The sequence below is a fragment of the Alosa sapidissima genome, chromosome 5 (genome assembly GCF_018492685.1).
Source record: "Alosa sapidissima isolate fAloSap1 chromosome 5, fAloSap1.pri, whole genome shotgun sequence".
Taxonomy (NCBI): Eukaryota; Metazoa; Chordata; class Actinopteri; order Clupeiformes; family Clupeidae; genus Alosa; species Alosa sapidissima.
The window spans coordinates 31,526,178-31,544,164 of NC_055961.1; the positions used below are offsets into that span (position 1 = coordinate 31,526,178).

The 17,987-nt window shown below is 45.6% G+C and overlaps 1 protein-coding gene across 1 annotated transcript in view; it reads right to left on the bottom strand.

Annotated features, from left to right (window-relative positions):
* Positions 1 to 17,987, bottom strand: part of LOC121709848 (peripheral-type benzodiazepine receptor-associated protein 1) — an 81,635-nt gene that overhangs the window by 17,519 nt on the left and 46,129 nt on the right. Inside the window, exons 7-19 of the mRNA XM_042093477.1 lie at positions 13,619 to 13,780; positions 12,550 to 12,633; positions 11,549 to 11,638; positions 10,519 to 10,641; positions 10,055 to 10,159; positions 9,128 to 9,178; positions 7,903 to 7,935; positions 5,491 to 5,665; positions 4,801 to 4,896; positions 3,283 to 3,500; positions 1,695 to 1,801; positions 1,493 to 1,602; positions 248 to 1,174 (exon numbers count right to left, since the gene is read on the bottom strand). Of these exons, the coding sequence (XP_041949411.1) occupies positions 248 to 1,174; positions 1,493 to 1,602; positions 1,695 to 1,801; positions 3,283 to 3,500; positions 4,801 to 4,896; positions 5,491 to 5,665; positions 7,903 to 7,935; positions 9,128 to 9,178; positions 10,055 to 10,159; positions 10,519 to 10,641; positions 11,549 to 11,638; positions 12,550 to 12,633; positions 13,619 to 13,780 (2,281 nt within the window). The remainder of the gene's footprint in view (positions 1 to 247; positions 1,175 to 1,492; positions 1,603 to 1,694; positions 1,802 to 3,282; positions 3,501 to 4,800; positions 4,897 to 5,490; positions 5,666 to 7,902; positions 7,936 to 9,127; positions 9,179 to 10,054; positions 10,160 to 10,518; positions 10,642 to 11,548; positions 11,639 to 12,549; positions 12,634 to 13,618; positions 13,781 to 17,987) is intronic.

The window sequence follows — 17,987 nt, forward strand, 5'->3', positions numbered from 1 at the left end:
AGAGAGAGAGAATCAGATAATGCCATTTCCAAGGAACACATTGAATGCACTAGTGTTGACAACTGATCTGCTTCTACTTCTGAGGCAAGTCCCATTGCATGCAAGTGAAACCACTTGTTTCAGCTCGTAGCATTAATAGATAATAAAAACACCAATTTCGCTGGTGAACACAAAGTTACTATGGATTTCCCGAATGACATTCTATGCTTTCATTTGGCAGTCCTGTGCTGTCTGTGTGCCTCCTCACCGGCGGTGAGCGTGTGGAAGGTGGTGACGGCGGTCTTGCGCTCGCGACTGTCCTGCGGCAGCTCCCAGGGCGTGCGGTGCGGCCGCGCCTCCACCTTGACGCGGTACTGCAGGTTGGGCGTGAGGTTGCTGAGGCACAGCGAGTAGCAGCCGGCCTTGACCAGCTCGCACTCCTCCTCGTTCAAGGACACGATGTGCACGAAGTTGCTGTTGCTGGGCAGCCACACCAGCGTGGCGGAGGTGGCGGTGACGCGCTCGGCGCGCAGCTGCGACGGCGCCACGCACACGTCGCGGCCCACCAGCAGGCTGCAGCGCACCTGGTCCGAGTTGCCGCGCTCGGTCAGGCTCTGCACGGACACGCGGTACGCCTTGGCCGCCACGTCCAGGCGCTCCAGCACGGCTTTGGTCTGGGAGCCGAACGGCACGTTGAGCCGCAGCTCCTGGTCCACGAAGACGTTGTAGCTCCACACGGCGCCCCAGCCGGCCGGCACCACAGGAGGCTCCCATCCGATGATGATGCTCTTGGCCAGCTGCTTGATGAGGGTGAGCTTGCGTGGGTAAGGCACTACGTCCACCTCCTCCAGGTCAAGGTCCAGGCCGTTGGTGATGGGGATGGTGAGGGCCGGGGCTGCGGGGGCAGTCTTGCCCACGGCGGGGTTGGGGACGGAGGCCGAGGACGCGGCCGACGTGTCGGTCCGCTCCGAGGTGGTGGTGGTGGTGGTGGTGGTGGTGGTGGGGCCGAAGCGCACATGGTGGTGGTGGTGTGAGGGCTGGAAGCGCTCACTGCCGCTGTGCAGGCTACTGTCCTGGAAGGAATTGTGGGACAGATCACCGGCCTCGTGGGCCTGGGCACTCATGACGTCGTCGTCCGACACACGCTCCACGAAGTTGGAGGGGACCAGCCCTCTCCGTCCATCCATCAGCTCACCTGAAGGAAGGGAAACGAGGGGAGACAATGTGACTGGTTGAGACATGGAGGTTCACACAGGACTGGTGGAAGTGTTATAATATATGGCAAAAGGGCCTTTTTTCCTTTTTTTCCCTTTTATCTAGAAAAAATCTGATTATCATAATCTAACAGCCATAACTTGGCTTAACTATACTATAACTAATAATACTATAGCCATAACTAACAGCCATAACCATATAATTCTCGGACTTTCTCCAACTGTCAAGAAATGCTTTCTTCACATGTGAGGGAAACAGGAGTAAGCCCTATAAGGCACAAAACTGTAGTCAAACTAACCTTCATAGAAGCCATCGTCATCCATATCCCCATACACATAGATGTACTCTCCTGCTGTGAGTGGGAGCTCCACCTCTGGGTTATCATTCGGGCCATCGTAAGGGTTATAGCTGCACCAGGGAATAGCAGGCATGAGAGAAACAAATCAATCCCAATGTATAATGCAAGTGTTACTGAGGAGGAGCACTGTAGAGATCCATACCTGTATCTGGCAATGAAGACCTGTAGTTTGGCAGCCCCTCTGCTTGCAGAATAGGGAATGGGAGACACATCTATATCCAACTCCTCTACCTCACTGGCAGTGTCCACCTGGAGCACAAAGTCAAACACGCAGTTGGCTTCCAAACCTCAGCCGTGTATCGAGGCAACAAAATGCAGTTAGCTTCCAAAACCATTTACAATTTAAATGCCTGTCTGTATACTGATGGTTTCAGAAGTCTTATCAGTCGATTCACAACAGCATGCGGATTCCAAGTCTGTGTGTGTTTCTTGTCTTTGCTGTATAAATACTTTTAGCCGCTCAGTCGTCGGCAGATTGTGTCCACTGTTGTGCCCAGATTGTTGTGCCTGAGTGTGTACGCTCACACAGGGCTGTGTTTATAGGACACCTGGCGTCACAGAGACAAATTCTTTGTGTATACTTTGTGAGGGAGAAGAAGAGAGGGAAATGAAGCTATTTGGACTCCTACTCTAGAGGGCAGTTGCATAATAAGGTTTAGATTCGGCGGAAGCAGAGTTCAAACTGCTTAAAGAGAATGTGCTCTGCCTGCGCCGCTGCCTTAATACCAACATCATTTAGAAATATTGGCCAGACAGGCTACATTGCGGTTTCCAAATCTGTAAATAAACTACGCTAAGCTAACGCTAATGGTTGTCTACACTAAATGGATATATTTAGAGCACAAGCCAATAGAAATAATAAAGAAAATCAGAGGAGTCGCATATATTTATAGCTCACAGGGGAAAACCTTTTCAGGATAATCACTTACAACTACTACACCCCTCATAATCCACTGTGGCCAAAGGATTATCTCACTAAATATGAGATTTAGCGAGCTGCTCGCTGGGCGAGACATTGACTCGGTCTTTAAAAGGAAGACCGACGTGTGCAAGACACCATCAAGAAAGTGCAAACATAATCTGATGGAGAGCACAGTGCTGTTAAATACAGGCCTACTGACGCTTGTGTACGAGTAAAAATAATATCAGCCATGCTGGTGGCTTTGCATGCTAGCTGTGCAGGAGAGAGTGAGCGAATGTGTATGCTTGCGTGTGTGTGTGTGACTGTGTGTGTGTGTGTGCGTGTGTGGCTTTTGGCAAAAGAATGGTTAAATGAGTTTTTCTTTTAAATCCATCAAGACCAACAAAATCCACGCAATACATGTGATTGAATCTTTGGCTTTGTAATCTCAACAAGCAATCTATCTATGGCCAAACAAGAGAGGAAAAAAAAAACATAACAGAAACTACAACTGTCATACTTGTGCATATCCTTGCGTTTGTGTGTGTGTATTTGGGGAACATGTGTATATCACTGTATGTATGCATGTCAGTGTGTGTATACAAGGTGTGTGTGTGTGTGTGTGTGTGTGTGCGTGTGTGTGCAGCTGTGCGATATGCGTATAAGCCTGACGGTGTGAGTCAGTGTGTGTGCGTGCGTGATTATGTATATTGTGTGTGTGTGTGTGTGAGATTATGTATATGATATGTGTGTATGCCAGAGGGTAAGAGATGCATGTGTGTGTGTGTGTGTGTGTGTGTGTGTGTGTGTGTGTGTGTGTGTTCCTCACCTCGTGGGTGGGACTAGCTTTGCGTGGACTGTGTGGCCGGGACCCGGGCGTGAGGTGGGTGGTGTCGGACTTGGTGGTGCTGGAGGTGGAGGCGGACTTGGCGCTGATGGTGGGCAGCTCGCGGTGCTTGGTGGTGGGGGAGCGTTCCAGCCTGGCAAACCCCGCCAGACCTGCCGCGTGTGGAGTGGAGCCGGCCCGCAGCACAGCCTCCACGTCCACTGCACCATCACAGAGAGAGAGAGAGAGAGAGAGAGAGAGAGAGAGAGAGAGAGAGAGAGAGAGAAAGAGTGAGAAAGAAAGAGAGAGAAAGAAAGAGAGAGAAAGAAAGAGAGAGAGCCAAAGAGAGAGAGCGAGGGGGAAGAGAGAAAGACAGAGAAAGAAAGGGAGAGAGAAAGAAGACAGACAGACAGACAAAGGGAGAGTTGAGGGGGCAGCAGACAGAGGAGAAGACAGTTCAGAGGACAGAGAGAAAATCAGGAGAGAGGGAAAAAATAGTTAATAAAATAACACTTGCATTTGCTGATCAGCACATATATGTTTCCACACAACTGGCAGAGCCAAATTAGGTAGATCTCACATTGATTGTAACTAAAATAAATACAGACATGATACATATGCATGCTGGGGAGCACGTTAATAACATAAAAAGGTTGCTCTCTGACTGTCTGCTACACAGTCCCCCATGATAGTACTCTGTGCTACCACTAGCATTGGAAGTACTCTTCACCCAAACGTAACCAAACTCCTACACACACATAAGGCCCTAATTTAAATGCTGGGCACAGAGTCGTTAGTTCATGCACGAGAACTTTGCTCATAGACTGACTTTGCACTTTGCCCAGCATCTAAAGTAGGGCCCCATAGCGGGCTTGGTTAACACCACTTTGCGGGTGTAAAGGTCAGCATGTGAGACTTCAGCGGCCTGAGGGCTCCATCACTAGTGTGAGATATCTCACCATCTTCCTTATGTCATCAAGGCCGGGCACCTCACGAGGCCAGTGGGGGCGGCTTTAGAGCACAGCGGATAACAGATGGACACAGGCAGCAGCCAGCTCCACATTCAAAGTCAATAAGTATGCACACTGGTCTCAACGTTAGATTTTAGCATGGGAAAGATATTTAAAACACTGAGCATTTAACAACTGAAATCAACAACCAAAAAACTGAAAAATCTTCAGAAATGATATACTCTTAGTGTAATTGGAGGGATCAAATGGGATTTGTGCTAATACACTTTTTAAAACAAAACAAAATGGCATCATTCCACCGCCACCGAAAAATGAGCTGCACACAGACTCTCCCATGCTCCGGTCATGCATGGTGTTTGACCACGGCGGTGTGGCAAAAGGGACCATGACCATGACCTGGTCCAGTTCTATCACCAAGCCAGGCGGTGACCATTCAGTGGCATAGTGGACCATCATGCAGGTGACCACAGTATAACAGAACAGAAGAAAAAAAGGGAAGTGACCGTGAGAGAGACGACTAAAAAAAAAACAAACAACTCTGAGTGGATACCCTGTTCCGCAGCGGCACAGGGGGGAACATCTGTCCCCTCCAGAGTCCAGAAGGCAATATCACCGAGAGAAAGCATCACCTCTGCATCACTAGCGCCTACAGGGAGAGACAGCACAAGGCACAACAGAGGTCTCTAAGGAGCAGACAGCACTAGCATGCCTCTGTTTGGTCATTTAGCACTGGAATGCAACCAGCATGCAGAACAGAGGGTCCTTTGTGGAGTCCATTGCTTCATGTACTGAGGCAAAGGGGATATTATTATTAATATTATTCAAAGCCAATGTGTAAAAAACGCTACTGCTGTCGTCACTGTGGTTCTCATAATCATTGACATTAACACAGAAAAGTCACTGCTTCTTGCAGTAGTGTCCCCATGTACAAATATCTTACCAGCCAATCAGGCATGTGTATTTCCTGTGAAGGACACCTCAATATGCATGATACTACTGGGCATATCTAGTACTAAGGCTGAGTGTTACTCGATACTGCATCATGTGGATTTGACAGACTCCCATGCCTGGAGGCTCAGACTCAGCATGGCACAAACGAGAGGCTGGAAATCCCCCCACTTAGAAAAGAGAGGCGTGAGATTAACAATGAGGAGGAAGAACCAGTAAACATTTGGAACAGGTGGGTGGTGTTGGGGGCGGGGGGGGAGGGAGGGGGGGTGTTCTCAGCTTTGGAGGCTACCTGTCTCCCCCGGGAGCCCGTTGGTCAGGTGGGTGAGGCTGGGGTGGGACAGCAAGCCCGAGCTGTCCAGGTCCACCTTGGAGGCCTGCAGCCGGAACTTCTCCAGCTCCTGCGAGAGCATGCCGAACTGCTCGCTCTGGCTGCGGCATTTGTCCTCCAGCTCACGTACCTTGGACTGCGGACGAGACGGAGTTGGCGTTACACTTAGCACATGAACACTTAGCACATGAACACTTAGCACATGAACACTTAGCACATGAACACTTAGCACATGAACACTTAGCTCATAAAGTTGTTAAGCCTATTCTAGTGTTTATTCAGAGGAAATGCTTAACATGCTTTAATAATCCACATTTCATGTATTATTTCATTCCAAAATTCACGTCAATACAACATTATATAAAGTTCAAACTGTTTCGTATATATGCATTTCATGTGCAACTGAGCGCATATATACAAAAGCAGTGAAAGGGCAAGTGGCAGATGAAGAGGCTGCCAGGAAGAGAGGCTGAGAGGTATTGGCGAGTGAGAGGCAATAGTAATGTAGGGTGCAAAAGCATGGCAGTCATGTGCAGCACAGCGTGCCGTGCAACTCCAGCTGCAACAAGCCGCCTTTTTATTTGCTCCTTTCTGCTCCGAGAGAGAGAGAGTGTGTAGAGGTGTGAGATGTGAACACGGCCGCTTTGGCTTCCGGCTGCGGTGCGGCTTCCTGTCACACACACCCAAGCTCGCATACGAACACACAAACACACTACAGTACACATGTACACACACACACACAGACACACACACACATACACACAGACTCACACACAGACAGACTCACGTGCACATACTCTTGAGCATGCATTCACACTCATACAACACAAGAGTTTGTAGACTCCTCCTCACCGACGAAAAGCACACACCCGCACACACCCATACGCCTGCATAGCACACATACTGTATTATCTAAGATCACAATATACCAAATCAAACTTACTAACACGCTTATCTATTGGTATACAAATGACTATCTATTAGTGTCCACTAGCAGCTTTTCTACAATGTGCACATCTCTATGGCATTAGACAGATAGAGAGATAGAGAGATAGAGAGATAGAGAGATAGATAGATAGATAGATAGATAGATAGATAGATAGATAGATAGATAGATAGATAGATAGATAGATAGATAGATAGACACTTTATTGATCCCCAAGGGGAGATTCAATTACATTCATTCATTAGTGCGTCAGCGGCACGTTGAGAAATGAGGCGGTGTGGCTTTAACAGAGAGCTCAGAGGCCTGTCTGTCCGGCTGGAGCTGCAGCAAGCGAGAGGACACAGCAGGACAGCTTAGCATTCAAAGAGGATTCCAGCACCTGACAGGGCCTCACTCTACTCGCTCCCACACACTCAGTATGGAGATATAGAGCATAGAGCAGCGCAAGGAGACATCCACACACACACACAGGCTAAAGAGCTTGCTGTCTCTAGCTGCGATGCTCACTTAACATTGCCATCATCCCTTACTCACCCGCAATCACACACACACACACACATTCATACACTCATATAACTAGGAGTTGCACTCAGCAAACACTTGAGGTATGTGCTGCTGCTTGGCCAGCCATACGTGTCTCTGAACAGGCAATTTGAGACTCAGAGACACCAAACAAGGACATCATGACATCAGGCCGGTTTCCTGTGTATCGCTTGTATGTAACGCTTCATATACACAAACAAATGCACACACATACACACAACATTTGTGTGCACACACTCACACACAGACACAGTAGTCGTCATGGTTTGGTTGATGCTTAGGGGTAAGGATTAGGCTAGAGTGTAGAAGCTGAGGGCACAGGACAGGACGGGACGGGGGAAGGGGGTAAAACACACTACGAGAAACTCGTGTTGAGCTAATACCTGCATGCAGTCCAGTGTGTTCTGATTAGCAGCAAGAGAACACAGCAAAAGAACAAACACACAAAACAAACACAAAGACACAAAACAGAGCACCTCAGAACCTCATGCATGCTTAGACATCAGGGGGGAGAAGACATGGTTCAGTGATTATTAGTGGAACTCCAGCACGCGCGGAGGCCTATCAGCCCACTGATCACTGTGCACATCCTACCAGAGCAAAGGTGCAGCGCTATCAGTCGCCCAGATCTCACACTACACCCATTTAGACTCCTTGCGTAAGAATTGGATTGATAAAAAAATAATCTTGGACCGAACAAAACTCTAAAAAAAGCTCTCTGCAGACTATTCAGTCAAATTTCAACAACACAGATGTACACAGTGATCTGGGTTAAGAGCGGGGAAAGTCAGAGAAAAAAATAGAAAGTGAGAGAGAGAGAGAGAGAGAGACAGAGAATAGGAGTTAGCGAGAGATAGCATTTCAAAAATTGGAGGACACTGTACCAACTCCCTCCGCAACACAAGCTGGATCAACTCCTAAGAATGAGAATTACACAAACTTCATTAATTATATGGGGACAGAGAAACTATCTTTACTGAACAGTAGCAACACCCCTTTGCTCAGGCTAGAGAGCCTCTTCAACACTATTCAACTCTCGGTCTTTCACATCAGGCCTTTTAAGGTGTCATCTTGCTCTCATACTTAATGAGAGAATATTGATGGGCCATGAAAGAATTTCTGCTTCTAGTTTAGTCTGTGCCCCACACATAATGAAACACAAATTGCTAGGTTTTATTACAATGGGGGTTGGAGGGGCGAGGAGGTGAACGCCATGGACCCACAGGGACACTTGAAGTGACACTTTGCATTTGACACAGGAGAGAGGAGCTACTTCCTCTTCTTGAGCAACAGAACACACACAAAGGGAGTGAGGGGCGGTGGTGGTGGTGGTTGGGGGGGGGGGGGGGCTTCATGAGAGAGAGAGAGAGAAAGAGAGAGAGAGTTGGAGGAACAAAAGTCGAGAAAGTTGGCGCCGAGAAAAGTGCACACAGAGGCGTACATCCTGATGTGTGGCCGGAGGGCGGGCGCATTATAGCACACAGTGCAGCACAAAAGCACGTAGGCAGGCTTTCACAACTGCATCAGCGCTAACAGGTGTTTGAACAGAGAACAAAGACTCAATTATGCATTCCATCTCCATTAGTGGCCCAGGCCTTTTGTGTCGTCTGCGACCGAGCAGAGACGGAGAGAAAGCCACATTTAAATATAAATGAGGCTCTGGCGTGTATATATGGGAGCCAGTTGAGACACCACAACTCGTGTCTTCCTGAACTTAAGCCGTTTGAGTTCAGTCAAAGAGTTTTGCAGACACACTCGGTCTGACCCTCCGTGGCATTTAACTGGCTTACAACAAAAGTGCATATGTCCTGAGTCATGAACCACAGACTACAGGACAGAAAAGAAAAAGAAATAGACCATCAAGTTCTGGTAAAAAAAAAGCTGTGACATGACAACATCAAGGGAGGCGTGTGTGAGCATGATATTTTACTGCGCTACTCATAATGTACTCTCGGTGAAATCAAGCATCTTCTCTCCTGTGTCAACATTTCCAAAGCTTTCCTAAAGGCGCTGGTAGGTTGTTGGGGGGGGGGGGGGGTGGGGGGGGGGGGGGGTTGCCTGAAAACATGGAGGACATACAGGAACACAGGCATGCAGACGGCAGCTCACCTCCAGCACCTGAACAACACCCTCATGCTCCCGTTTGGCAAATAACTGTGCCTGCAATAAATAAAACAATAAATTATATTATGTCAAATAATATATATCTATATAACTAAATAAAGTAAATAACCAAAAAGCACACATACTAACAGCAGCTCAGAAACCACAACTTACTTCACTACACTACACTAAATCAGGATAAAAACCAAACGCTAACATGCAATAACTCTGTGTATGAAAAGCACTCTCATGTGCCAAGCAAGCATGTTCACTAAGCGGCGTGTTTGTTATGCGCTGTGTGTACGAAGCACTCTGTTTGCAGTAAAGGGATTAAACTGGTGCCTCTATAATGAAGTGGAGCCCAACATGGCCTCGGCCCTGATGGCACCCCCTGCTGGGCGGCTCTTTATTGGCCAGACCAACAGCAGACTGGGCTCAGCTGGCTAACAGGGGGCCCGAAGCGTACTGAAGAGGGCTACGGCTTGTGCTAATGCCAACATGACATGGTTATGGGGGGTCTTTACAGAAGAGAGCTTAATAACACAATAACTCGTTATTCACAATAATAATGTTATAATCTGTTTCAATAAGGTTTTCCAATATTGGTTTAAATAAGTATATTATTATTATTATTATCATTATCATCATCATCATCATTATTATTATTTATCAACAACAACAGCAAACAGCAGCATCAGTAGCAGAGTTTGCCGCAAGTCAACTATATTGTGCATGTTGATGTATGTATTTGGCAGAAGGGATTAATGAACTAGCTCTGGCCCAAACGGTATGCAAGGCTGACAAATGATCTGAGCGCGCACACACACACACACACACACACACACACACACACAAACAGCAGCAGGGTCTGAATGATGACGGTGCTGAGGGCCTGCTACGGACGCCAGAGTCTGAGGGCCCGAGGGGACTCACCCGCTGTAGCCGCTTGATCTCATCCTGCTTGAACTTGAGGATAGCCAGTGCCTGCTCATGTTCCAGTTCCAGCTGCTGCCTTCGCTCAGCGACCTCTCGCATGTGCTACACACACACACACACACGATGTTGAAAGATATTGATAATAATCAATCAATTAATTAAATCTATTGTTTATAGTGCAGTATCACCATAATGTGTGACTATGTGCCCAATAAAATGAAAATATGGCATTTTATGCATACCTGTATATATTCACATACAGAGCACAGCATTCGCAAATTAAAAAAAATTGTCATAAAGTCAGATTATAACCTAGTTGATTAAAGTCAGATTATAATCTATCTGAATAAAGTCAGATTATAACCTAGCTGACTTCGTAGTTAAGAGTAAATTGAGCTCCTAGTGATCCTCCTTTTTACACATAAAGGAAAACTTTGGTGATATGAAGGCCCAGACAATACCTTTAGGACCTGCTCTAGGTTCTCCAGTTTGGCACGGAGTCTCTGGTTCTCCTCGAGAACTGAATTGTGTTGAGCGCTCACTTCAGAGAGCTCCTGCCTCAGCTCCTCATTCTCAGTCTGGGACTGGGGAACAATCACAACATTTCACATCCCCTCACTGGACATAACTATACATCACAGCCCTGTTGCCTCATCAGTCTTCACGCTACATTACGACAGAAATAAACTGGCAATAAGAGACCATGGAATGTTAATGAAATTTGACTATTACAGGCAATGAGACGTTTCGAATAACAAAGTTAAAATCATTAAAATCACAAGTTTGAGGTGACGGCGATGGGCGTTGAGCGAACCTGGGTTTGTGTACCCAGCTTTAGGGTCATTCTCACTGGGGATAGGAGACAGGTGCTCTAGCTAAATGTCTTCTTGACATTGTGCTCCTCAAAATGTATTATTGGTATTATTATTTTCTTCTCTATTATTGTGTTAAATTTTCCAAATGTAAAGCACTTTGAGCTGCATTCTGTGAATGGTGCTATACAAATACAGCTTATTATTATTATTATTATTATTAATAACTAGGAGGCCACATGATGGCTGTGACCATTAGCTTTGCTGCTAGCTATTATCTTTACTTGGTACGAGTCCCAGATCACTGCTCACCATAATAAACAATCAGCATTTACATTTAGACGGCAGGTGACAGGATATGATGAAATCTCAGTACCAAATGACAAAATGAAGTCAATCGTGCAATTCTGCAGCTGATACAGTAGGGGCACAGAATGCTGTCCTGCTGTCAGCTGCAATTGGGATTATTCTTTTAGGGATGTTCAGTTGAATTATTATATAGTTGACTAGACTTGACTGGTATCTAGTAGACCCTTTTACATTTACATTTAGCTGACGCTTTCATCCAAAACCACTCACAAAAAAAAAGGAACAATAACAGCAACATGGACTCGAAACGTTGGGCTCAGGAATCATGCCTGCATATACTTCTAGGGGGAGTGGAGGAGAGGTCACTCACCTGGTCAAGCAGCTGAGCCTTCCGCCTGAGGAGTTCTGCCTCCTCGGCTAATCTCTCATTTTTGCCACGCTCCTCATCGAGCTGGCTCTCCTGGTAGCGGAGAAGAACACACACAATGCACACACACACACACACACACACACACACACACACACACACACACACGCACACACGCACACATTACAGAACTCAACAAGATCACACTGCAGATTTACTGTTACTACAGCAAATACAGTGGCTTGCAAAAGTATTCAAGTGAGAAAAAGAATATGTAAATGAAGACTCTAGATATCTAAGTGCTTTGATGTCAATTGAGCATCACCGGCTCCATAAGAAGAGAGAGGACAGTGCATCACACCACCCACATGCTGTGTAGAAAAGGATTCTCTGTGTAAAATGCTGTGTAAAAACGAATCTCTATTCCTCAAAAAAACACATTCAGAAGTTTTTCCTCCAAATGGATTAGAATTGAAATGGTTTTTCCTCCAAATGAATTGGAATTGGCTTGGAATGGATAACTCTACATATTTGACTAATGTATTATGTGGGGATGTATGAACATGCTAACTCCCATTTCTGCTTGCAGGAGCCTCCCTGCTCCTCTGTCACCTTCGGCCTGACTAAACACTTTACAGCATCACACACAATAGCACACAATAGCAAATTCTAAATTCTAAATGGAGAAATTCAGCCAGAGATGCTGGAACCGGAAACTGATACTCAAGCAGAAAAAGAAGAGCAAGAGCTAATGGTTTGGTCAAAGCCCTGATCGAAATCGGACTGAGAATAAATCCAGGACTGCCATCCCATCAACCATAAGGCTGTATAGAAATTTTACCAATAGGAATAGGGAAAATGGCAAACCACAATAGCAGTGGTACTGGAGGTCTACTACGGTGCTTCTACTGAACTGAACTAAACATGACCAGCATGTTTGTATTACATGCATAAACACGGTAGGATGTTGAGTGCATTAGGAAAAGGACAAGAGTGCTACTCACCAAATCCAGACATCTCTTCTGCCGCTTCCTAACATCATGCTCAAGACTTTCACATTCTTTTCTCTTTTTGCTCAACTCACTTTCCTGCAACAACAAAAAAGCCGTTCATTTATGACCAGTGCCGAGAAATATGCTGACAGGACTGTTTAGACTGCACGACCAATACAATGGGCTCTTTTAATTATCTGCAATATCCAATACTGGATTTTAGATGTGAAAATCCAATACTGGATTTTGAGATATTGAGATGCAAAATCACTGAAAATCTGCAGTAAACACCACCTGCTGTATATCGTTTAGAAATGAATGACTGTGCATATATACCACTGAATTAATCTGAAATCCTGGAAGAATAAGCATGTGATTTAAATATTGACCTCTGGCACACTAACGCCAAGGAATTACAAAGCTTAGCATCCTTTAATTATTCTAAATGCAGTTTACACACAGGCCAAACAAAAGCAGAAATCAGCTTAGTTCAGTATTGCCATTGCAAATACTGAAGAAATTACTGGTGAATGAATATGGAATATGGATCCACATAGAGGCTAATTGCTAGCTAAGGACAGGGCATGAAGGCTAATGCAATACTATTCAGAGAAATCAGAAAAACTGGGACTATTGTGTCTAAGCCGGTCATTTGTTGTTTCTACATAAAGAATTTGCTAATATTATATTAATTGACTGGAAGTGGGTTACACCAGTTAGCCTTTAGCTCCCTTGTAGCTACAGGCTAGCTATAAACTAGCTGGTGTAACCCACATCCAGTGAATTATGCTAAGCTAGGCTAAAAGTGTCAGACTGGGTTATTGCATGCACAGAGAAGAGAAGGGTATGTATCCGCTTATCTAACTCTGGGGTAGACAGCCAATAAACCAATGTCCCAACAGCTGGCGTGTTTCTTTAACATTTATTAAAAAACAGCATATTTCTAACGCAGTAGTTCAGGCAACTAGTTAGCTCCAGTTAAGGTATGTGCACCCCAAGTATAACTGCACATCTATTTAACAGGCACATAGTAGTGCTGAGGGTATTTCTGTATCTGTGAGTTTGTGGCCCTCATTCTCACCAGAAACTCAATACGCTGCTCCTCAGTCTGCTCCTGGGGGTGGGTGGGGCTTGGACTCAACTGAGGTGTCACTCGTGTCCCCGGCTCCGCCTCCTCTGCAGGAGTCTCCTCCGGTGTGGGAGGGGCCTCATCTAAAGCTGGGGGCGGGGTCTCAGCCGCGGCCTAACAGAGGAGGAAACATGTTACCACACTAAACATTATGTAGAAGTTAATGCGTGCATAACATTTTACGCAAAAAGCAAGTTGTTGTTTTTTTTCTCTTCATAGTGCTTTGATTCTGTGTGATGTGTGTGTTCCTCCCGTTACCACACTCCACAAACCATCTCGGTACAGTCAAATAACAAAATTATCAGATCAGTACCAGTGTCCCTCAGGGATATTTAAACACTGAGATACTAAGAGGCTAAGCATTTTGATATCCAAAATGAACCTTGGACCACAGCATAAAGGAACTCTTCTGGAGCACCCGGTCAATTCTAAGTTTTAATATGGTGCAAACAGACTGCCGTTTCGACACAGAAGGTGTCTTCCTCAGAGTCAACAAAGGACAATGTATGAATGGCAACTTTAAATAGTCCGCCCTCACGTAATTAGCAGCCTCTTAATTGGTGGTGTTACCTTGGACCATTTGTAAGAAAAGCTAAGGTTCCAGTTACCGAGATTGAAAGGTTTCAGAAGCAAGGTTTCATATGAATGTAGAAGGACAACGGCATAGTTTACAACCCTGCCTTCTGTTTTACTGCGTATCCTGTATGAAAAGATAATTCTAGTCATCCATCAACAGGTAGTGGGAGATCATACGGTTTATATAATAATAAAAAACACAACCCTGAGCAGACGGCTGGCTATGACCTTGGTTAGCCGTCAGGAGCGAATGCACTGGACACTGGACAAATGCATGACATTGCTGTCAGCTTCTCTCTCCTCAGCGGAGCTAAGAGTCGAGAATCAGCGGCTAATTTTAGACTGACACCTTTTAATGCTCTCGGCAGAACTGTGCCACTCCAGCCAAGGCCGTGACCAAGTAACAGGATCAAACAAGCGCCGCAGAGGATGAGGGGTGTGCCTTTAAGCTGGGCTGATAGCAACGTCACACGCTCCACCCTCACAACATGACTGATCATTTTCTTCAGCGTAATTTAAGTGATATTTATTATAGTTTTTAAATAACTTAAAAGTTTGTATACATTTGTAAAAATAAATAATAATGGCAATGGACAGATCCCAAACATGTAACCCTGTTTGAGAAAAGTGTGTGGGTGATATCCTCCTCATTTCTGAAAGACATAAAACAGAGATGGCTCTGAGATCTTTGGAGGAGTGTGCAAGCTTAAGTTACAGAAAAATACAACTCTTTAAAACAGGAAAGCCCATGTCAAGAGTGAGCATAGAAATTGTACTGTAGTAACAAAGACAAAGTTCAGAGCCCTGGAGTGGAATGAAAAAACTGGATGTTGATTGAGCTGTGTGACATCTGGATCATGCAAAAGAGTAGATTGGGCATGTATTCAGATAAATATGCACCATTTTAGAGCTTCAGGTGCACAACAAAAAAACTCAAGACATATGAACAGTTAAAGCACCTTCTTTCCAAAGTTTGCACAAAAGGATTTATATCTGCACAGCAATTGTGCAGCATGGGGTTGCAGCACCGTGAGAGGTGCCTGCAGGTGTAGGGGCCCAAGTGGTGGTAGTCTACTTGATAAGGAACTGGGCAAGCATGAAGTAGCCGGAAACAGTTGTGGGGAATTTCAATTCCTGGCTGCCACAGTTGTGCAAGGCACTTCACCCTGAGTTGCTCTGGGAAGTCTGGCCCTTGTAATAATTGACAAATGTAAGTATCTTTGGATAAAATCTTCAGCCAAATGAATAAGTAAGTAAGTAAGTAAGTGTCGCTGTGTGAGACAGGCAGAGTGCAGTTCAGGGCTCAGTGTTGAGGTGATCACCTGCTGACCTCGTTTGACCTGCATCATTGACAACCACTCGAGTGGAACATCTCACCCGTGAGTCCCACAAAACCAACACGTCCACCCTTCTTTCCACACATAGCAGCACCTGTGGCACACTAAGCTTATCGGCTGAGGGCAGCTCCAGCTGAATTGTCTGAACTGAGCTGTATGAGCTTACAAAGTCAACCCCGTGGAAATCTGTGTAGGAAGGTAACATGCGTCCTGACAGTTTATTCATGAATATTTACGTTGAACTTTGAGAGCTGGTAATCTAATCAACAGGGGATTGTAACCCAGCACAGTGTGTAGGTCAGCCTCGCTGTAAAGTGAAGGGGAGAGATGGGAATTATATCGGCCTTTTCCCATGGGAAGCTGGATAATCCCAACCCCTTGATGTCACCATTCGTGAAGGACTCTAACCAATATTTCAGAGCTCCTAGAACGACGCTGAGTAATCTTAGGCTTTTCATAGCCAACAATACCAACCAGAACTAGAAGTGAGTTGATCGATTTCTATGTACTTATAATGTAGACCAATCCACACAGTTTCATGCTAACTAAAGAGCACCTTCGGTCATCCCCACTGCATTAAACACACTTCAAAAATACTGTAATGTAACACCAAGACAAATGTATAACCAGGCATGTAATGGCTAATAAGCACCTGGTGTTAGCTAACCCCCTAACACATTCTTGTTCTCCGGCTCCTCGGCGTGTTAACCCAGGTACACCCAGTCCTAGCCCATGCTTAGGAAGGCACACAGATCAGATGGGGCAGGCCCTAGGTGCCATAAGCACATTGCTGTAATCCCTGTGGACAACTGAAACGGGTAACTGGATCACTTCTTTTAAAAGCACCTTAATGGATTGGCCGGCGTGCTACGTTTTTCTTTTTTAATACATATCGATGCAGAGATATCCCACGGTGCGTAGCCCAGTGGCCAGGCTGTCTTGAGCCATGCCACAGCACTTAAATTCCCACATCTGGACACGGAAACCTCGGACTGTTACAAAACAGAGATTTCGTCAGTCGTCACTGGACTAGGCCTCTCCTCTCCCGGTTCCAGCTGCTGCGTGGTGAAACAGGAGAGAGCTGGGACATGCCGGGCACAGATTCACCCTCTCCTCTGATCCAGCAAATGGATGGACAGCAGAAATCTACTTGATGTAGAGTCTGCTAAGCAGTATGTGCACCACACAATGAGGAAAAACAGCCGCGGGTGTGCACGGAAAGCTATAATCTGGCCGGCATCTTTTGGTGCAGCCTAAACTCGGAGCGGCTAGAGATAAGTTGGGATGGGAAAAACAACCGAAAAAGCCCTTGCTGTTTTGGGCGTTGCATGAGATTCTGGCACTGCCATGATCATGGGCACAGCATGCACGCAGCGTATATCTCTTAATGCCAACCGGGGGGCATGGCCCAGTCTGCACCCTATACACTCTACTTCTCATCCTTATATCACAGATGTGCACAGGCAAATGCACACACGCACACAGAAAACACACAGACACATACGACAGGTGACCTACCCCTCTCCTGACACTTGTGGAAATGTGTAGGCCGTCCCCAGCTCCCTGTTGTCCAGAGCTGGGTGAGCACGAGAAGTCTTTGGTCCGGTTAGAGTCTTACCTACCATCCAGAACCCTCTCACCGCAACCACGGCAACACAGAGAGGATTACTGGACTGTACCATTCTGTTGTCAGAGGGGATTAGCGTGCGTGCGCACACACACACAACATGGCCCCTTTCTGTGTGTGTGTGTGTGTGTGTGTGTGTGTGTGTGTGTGTGACAAATGACAGATTACCAGTACTGGCATTTCCATCTGAGCTTTAGAGCGAAGGGTGAGATTCACAGAAAAACTTTAACTGGTCAGTGAATTGGATGTGCTTGGAGTCTAGGCCCAAGCCATACAAAGGGCACTGCAATGTTGCATAATATGACAGGAGCACTTATTTTAGTAATGCTAATTTTAATACCTTATTTCATATACTGTTGATAGGACAAATGGCTTTTTAACATAAATTACATGGACATTTCTTATTCTGTTTTGGATTGGCTCATTTCACAAAATTGTGTGCTCAATTTACTAAATTGTGTGCATGTTTTACTAAAGCATGCCTGCATTTTAATTTATGTAAAATAAGGCACACAATGTAGTATAATTACCATATTATTTACTAAAATGAGTGCACATTCAAAAAAAATAAAATATATATATATATATTGCAATGACACCTCCCAGGCTCCGTACTAATGAATGAATTGCTGGAATTATTGTCCGTAATGAAAGTATTTAAAGACATCAAACGATTATGGCCCCAGACTGAAAAATGCTGGAATACTCCTTTAACAGAACAATGAAACCTGCAGTTCACTAAAAAGCTAGACAAAGTGCTTGTTAGTTAACATTAGTTCAG